The 6,909-nt window shown below is 35.2% G+C and overlaps 1 protein-coding gene across 1 annotated transcript in view; it reads right to left on the bottom strand.

Annotated features, from left to right (window-relative positions):
- Positions 1-4,952: 4,952 nt before the first annotated feature.
- PTPRB (protein tyrosine phosphatase, receptor type B) overlaps positions 4,953-6,909 on the bottom strand; it is a 98,715-nt gene continuing 96,758 nt past the window's right edge. Inside the window, 2 exon segments of the mRNA XM_018576337.1 lie at positions 4,953-5,367; positions 5,447-5,567. Of these exon segments, the coding sequence (XP_018431839.1) occupies positions 5,345-5,367; positions 5,447-5,567 (144 nt within the window). The 3' untranslated portion in view covers positions 4,953-5,344.

Here is a 6,909-nt window from a genome sequence, read left to right as displayed (position 1 = left end):
AGATATATATATATATTGAGAGCCTAGGGTTGAAGTGAGCGCCGATTACTGGGGAGCTGATATTCGGTATGCAAAAGTGCTTTACACAGTCTCCAGAGATAGGCTTTAAATTATTTTTTTCTTTTAATGCTGCCTAACAGTGTTGAGGTTATGGGTACCAGAAATCCACATTCCTACTTCCCAGAGTACTACTTCCCTAAGTTAAAAGTCCACTCAACCTAAAATTAGTAACTCATGAGTGGACACTGGTCTGCGGAATCAACCAGTGGAATTTGATATTTTAGGGCACTCCAGATGAGAACTGTTCCTGCTGAAATCGTATACCCTTTCCTCTCTTGGATTCAATCCAAAAAATGCTTAAAGTAAGCCTATAAAATTATTGAGCATAGCACACTGACTTTATCATTAAATGCATAAGAAAACTGCCAACTGCATATGAAAAAAGATCCAGAGATGTAGGCAGCTGAATTACCTGCAAATCTTTTCTTTTCCTGTCAGAGTCATTAGGCCCCGTTTTTTCTGTATCTTATAGGCCTCTATATGGGAGAATGAGGCTGTCCATTACATTCGAGGACTATTAGGAATACTTGGAAGGCAGGAAGGGCAGGGTCAAACTTGAATTAAGCTGAAACAGTCCAGATTTGTACATAACTTTACCTGCCTTTATTTCTGTGCTATTTTGACATGCAGTCTTCACTGAAGGTAAGCTCTGATTATCTATTTTTGCATCATGTTCTGGCTCTATAATCCATCGTTTTTGACAGGTTTACTTAGAAAATAAAGGAAAATCCAGCAGAGAGGGTGGCATAATGCAATTGTCACTATAAGTTGGATGATCTGAGAATTCAGATACAGGATCTTGCCACAGGATCTTGTCCCAAAAAGCTAAAAAGAGCCAATGGATAACTGAATACACGGGCATGTATCCATAGCTGAATAGCATTTTGATGGCTGCTTTAATGTCCTGCCCAAAGTGATTTTTTTTTTATAGCTAAACCATATAGCAAAACTACCTTCACAATGATAGAAACAAGTAATATAATGAAATCCTTTATACCCTCCACAGTGACCTGGAAAATCTATCCACCATCAATTCTGTATTTATGAAATATGCAGTTTTTCTGTAACTGTATTAATTAATACATAATAACAATACAAATGATATTTAAATAAATATGATTAAATATAATTTAAAAGCAATAATTGCTACAGTAAATTATTTCAAGCTACACAACAAACTCATCTGTAACAAGTTTGAGAGCTTTGTAATTCTGAATAGTTCATATATTGTTTCAGTCATCCTTTTTTAAATAAAAGTAGACATCAAATAACATACAGAACTGGTACTACCTGTAATGCATACAATGTTGCAAGCAGTCTTATGAGGAGACACACTAGGTTATGATAGGGTGCATTGGTGTATTCTATCTTTATCAAACACATTTCACAAAGTAGGTGGTCCTAACAGACTGCTAATTTATTAAATACTAGTATACAGCATTTCATTGCCAGCATCCCACCAGCTGCAGCCAGTGGGACTCTCTGTACAAAAAGATTGGTGCCAAGGGCAGCTTAGCTGTCATGTAGATCTTAGAAAACATGGCTACCTACAATTGTCACTTTTTAATATTGATATTCACAAAACAGAATCTTCTGACTCTTGACACCACTATAAGTCTTAAGGTATTCTGAGGTTTTTGGCTCCACAGGGCTACCTTGGAAAACAATTAGCTGAGTGGGTTATATTTAACGGACAGTTAAATATAACAGTGTTCTGTCAAAAACTAATTGTTAGTGCATTGATTACATTTTTTAAAAGATGGACTATGCCTTTCAAATGAGAGAGCGTGTTTCTTTTCAGTTGCTTTAGAATGATTGTTGCCTTTTATCCTGGTAGTTGTGTTATTTGTATGGTTCTACATTGAGGGACAGTTGTCTGCATGGACAACATAGGCTCTGTCCTAGGGCTGCCAAGGATGACACACAGTCACCAACTCATCATTGCTGTCACTCTGGGTTCATAGGGATTCAACCAAATTGCTTGCAGATTAGGACAACCATTTGGCCCATTCTTTTAGTCAAGGGTTCTATGTCTATTGGTACAGAGTGATGACAGGAAAGATGGCTGATGTTGGTAGTGTGAAGTTAAGCTTAGCTACAGTAATTTAAAAGAAGTGGCACAACAGAATTGGTCTAGGGGGCAAGAAGAATAAAGCTGTGTCCATGAGATGAGGTCCACTCTGTGAGACATGAATGCTCTTCAACTCTATTTACCACCTGATCATGAAAAGCAGAACCTTGTAAAGCATCTAGTTCCATTTATGCATTAATTTTTTTCAGTTATCAAATAACAAATCAAATAATCTTGCTTTTGAGTAGTAACATTTCCCTGTCACATCTGATATTTGGATGCCAGATTTACAAAATATTTTATATGATAATGTTTACAAGGCTTGTGAAGTACCTTGGTGTAGTAGATTGGTGCAGTAAGCAAAGGTGTGCTGCAAACGGCATTAACCTTAGAAAACTACATTGTTTAATCCAGCCTTGGCTAGTGACATGCTTTGGTTTGTATGAATGCAGCTTACATCTTGACTTATTGCCATAAACTTAAATAAGACCCATATGTTACTGAAGTTGCTTTGTGAGCTGCTTGTACTGTTACAACGTTGTGTAATTGTTCTTCATGCTAAATGGACTCATTAAAGTAGGATCAATGGTCATTAGACAATCAGGGATTCATAGAATGGGCACCATGTGTTTGAGGCCATAGTAATTGACCTATAAATCAAGGCCATCTATTAAGATAATCCATAAGAAGTAATACACCAAATTGTTGCCATACATTTCTGGTTTATGGCAATTAAGTAAATGATCATTCTAATTTTTGTTTTCATTCATTACAACAAAGCTATAAAAACAATATTAGCACCTATTTTGTAGAATTCAGTGTATCCAGTAAGGTCAGGTCTGCCTTTTACCATTATAACAATATTGCACAAGTAGCATAGCAACACATACATAAAATGTAACCCTTATATGTAAATAAGAAGTGTAAAGCCTGTGTAGAAGCTCTCTGTTATGATTCACTGAACCAGGATGCTCATTTAACTAGTAAATGATGTGCTGAGTGCTGACCATTAAGCAACGAACATCCTAATTACCATGGTAACCAAATCTCCAACACATTTAACAAACCTTTGTTGGAAAAAGCTTATATGTATGACCTAGATGCAATCTCCAGTACTCTGTATGCCATTTAATGTGTCAGGATGAGTGAATATAAGGCCATGAAATAAAACCTTTGATAATACGTTACATAGCTTTATTAGGCTATACTTTAATACAAAAATATCTTCAGTATAAATCTGTATAGCAGATATAAAGCTCTTTATAAAAGCTGTTAATACAAACATACACAGTTAATAAAAGCATTCACTTTCCTTGAGAATGCTGCAATTAATGACATAAGTCAAAATGTCAAAGTGCTATCTTTTACATTGTGGATTCAATGCCATAACTTTTAAGCACATGCTTAAAATGTATATAGTACACGTTATAGAATTATAATGTGTGTAGCTTGGTGGCTAAATGCTGCAAAACACAATGGCCAATGTCAATATGATCTACAATTAATAATTATCAACACTATTTGTTAAGTGCCAGCATTACATAACATATCTCCCATGTTAAATGTTACTCAGTTCTATATAGCTTATACTGTAGTTCTATGGTCCACTTTGGTCAGTTGCTCTAACCCATGAGACAATGCCTATATTCCTTTCCTCAACTAGAAAGCTTAAAATACAAGTTTCTTTAAAGTAAACTTGTCCGAAGAGAAACAGGGAGGCCACCATGGTCTCTGCCTCTGAAAATCATAGTTGCTTGTCTACTATGCAGATCTTTTGACTTCACTACTTTGAGTCACTGCCCTGGAACAAGTATGCAGCTAAAGATGACTGACCTGATCTGCAAACTTGTTTAATGGCATTGACTCAGAAAGCATTAGAGAGCATTAAAGCCAATAGGCCTAAACAGTAGTCTGGCAGCTAGCATTTTCAGAATAGAGATAAGCAATGGCTAACCCCCATTTCTTTAATTAAAAAATTACTTTAAAACAGAAGGGCTGGTAATAACAAACACAAACATATATGTAAAGGTCCCTATGTCCGTAATTAAATTCTATGGTATATACTAAATGAGGTTTATCAGTGGCATTTAACAGTATTCAATATAACACTGCTAGACAGTAAGGCTGTTGCATGTGAGAAAATACTCCCCTACAGCGCCATCTTTATATTAACTATCTAAGGTCCTATCTAAAGACACTTTTATGCCTATTTTCGAATATAGCATTTTAGGATCACTGTTCTTTTATCTGAACATGCTTACCGACAGTCCTGATTTTGCAGGACTTTTCCTGTTAGTGAACCCCAAGGGTGCAGCATATACCGGCAATAGTTATGTTTTAGGGGTTAATTAGCTTTAGGTGGATCAGGGGTGCGGAGCTGACACAGCAGGGGTCTTCTCAGATAGGTTTATTGCATTTTCTCTTCAGTATGGCTTAAGGTCTGCTTACTACACTTTAAATCTCATTGCAGTTTGACGTATCAGGGCCTTAAACACTTTTTTGGACCCATTTTGAATAGTTATTATATTGCTTCATCTACCTGGCTGGTAGTTGAAACTGTAACTAGCTGTGCCCATTACAAATTATATGCTGATATGCGACCCCAATGTGCATAAATGCATTTCAGCTTAATGTAAAATACCCAGTAATTATCAATACAATGCTTAGAATGGTCTAGGTATTAATACAAAGCACTATTGTAGATTTTACAGTGAGAACGATCTTATGTTTCTCTATAAAACACTTTTTCATTTCAAAGGCAGCAAGTAAGTGCTGCATCAAATTTACACTTAATATTTTTTTTATTTCTATAAAAATAATGTTTTTAGTCAAAGGCTGTTTGATAGTGCATAAAGAGATCCTCGATCAGATGTGATTAAATCATATGCATTACCGAGATGTCAATATACTCATACAAATATATTAGACACATTGACCCAACATAAAGCTCCATCCATTACAATGTCATATTATTTAACCCCCCAACTTCAATTTTTGGAAAATAACATTCTGTAGCAGTACTTAGTTAAACTGTCCATAAACAAATACATATATTTACATATTTTATGAGGAATTAATGTACAGTTAAATTACATATACCTTACAAAATGGCCAAGCGAATAAATTACAGAAGACAGACAACATGGCTGGCGATACTTAGTGCTCTAAAAAAGTGTGGCTTGGGTCCGATTTTAGCAGGTGACGTTGAGGGTTTTAATGTCTGGCATATACGTTTTCTGTAAGCGAAAACAACTGAGTAAATATTTAAATAAAAAACATTTGGATTGTTTTACATTTTGCAGTTGGAACACTCACCTCTGTGATATTCTGGATTCACATTCTCATATATTGGGAATAAAGGGTTGTCCTGTTCATTGCGCAACTTCCGAGCTCTCAACACATCTCGCATACACTGATGTAGATACAAATACTGACACTGGGAAGAAAAGAATATAAATAAAATTACTTTCTGGATATAATGACATCAAATAATAAAACATCAAATTGTATTTATATTAATAGCTTTCATGGTCCCAAAGTATAACTGATAGATTAATAATCAAACAACATACACAATGCTTACTATGAGTGTTAAAGTTACACTAAACTCATGAGATAAATCTTAAAAATGCATTCAGGTACCTTAACTATTAACAAAAATGTAACTTATTTGTGTATTACTTGGCTGTAGATCCTCAAATCATCTCTGAATTGGTGCTGACATTGTCCTTACTTCTGGAGGGTGGCTACTTTTGTTCCCCATGGTCCCTGTGTGTGTTGTAAAATAGCCACCGCTCCAAGCTCACTCATTTCATGGACTACAATATCATGTTCAGTTCAATAATTTGTATTGAGTTTGTAGTACATCATAGGAGTGAACTTGGAGCGGTGGCTACTTTACAACTCACACAGGGACAATGGGGAAAAAATCCAGAAGGAAGGACAGTGTCAGCACCAATTCAGAGATGATTTGAGGATCTACAGCCAAGTGATACACAAATAAGATACAATTTTGTTATTAGTTATTGTACTCAAATACATTTTCAAAGTTTAACTCCTGAGTTTAGTGTCACTTTATAGAAAATCTAGCATAAGAGAAAACTGTATGCTAGCATTGCTAACCTTTTCTTGAAAATGTTTGTATTTAACTGTTATGATCACCACATGCTTTAAATTACTTTTTAATAATTACCTGTTTTATCACCTCCAGTTACAAGTTTTATTTTCTTCATGTACAACAAGGTACGTAGAGTTTGAAGAAAGATTTTAAAATACAGAATATCACCTGATATTCAGCAGAAAAAAATCATAAAAAGTATCAACTTAGCGGTTGACATAAGCTTTGGAAACCACAGCATTAAATAGCAGGGCATAATGGAGCATAACTGCCAGCATAGAAGTTTAGTTAAATGTTGTATGGCCACCTACCCTCCTCCAGAAAGGAAAAGTATAAAAGGTGAAATAAGAGTTATTTGATAAAGGGTGCACCCTTTCTTACATAAGACCAGGTTTAGCAATATAAACTTTCAATTGAAATTATCATATTTTAATGAGTACGGCAAGCTCATGACGTTTTCAAATGGGCACAGACTTAGATTAGCAAATACTAAATTTGCTGTTTCTCTTTCTTACATTTCTTTATTTGTTATTCTGTATAGACTACAAGCTTTGCCATGTTCCCTTTCTGAAGGCTGATAAATATCCCTTCACATTAGGCATAGGAACAAATAGATTGAAGCAGTGTTTAGATTGCAGCCAGACTGGTGATATTCTTCCTG

The sequence above is a fragment of the Nanorana parkeri genome, unplaced genomic scaffold (assembly GCF_000935625.1).
Source record: "Nanorana parkeri isolate BGI_ZX_2015 unplaced genomic scaffold, ASM93562v1 scaffold65, whole genome shotgun sequence".
Lineage (NCBI taxonomy): Eukaryota > Metazoa > Chordata > Amphibia > Anura > Dicroglossidae > Nanorana > Nanorana parkeri.
The sequence above is the reverse complement of the archived record's forward strand: the minus strand, read 5'-3'. Positions and strand labels throughout refer to the sequence as shown.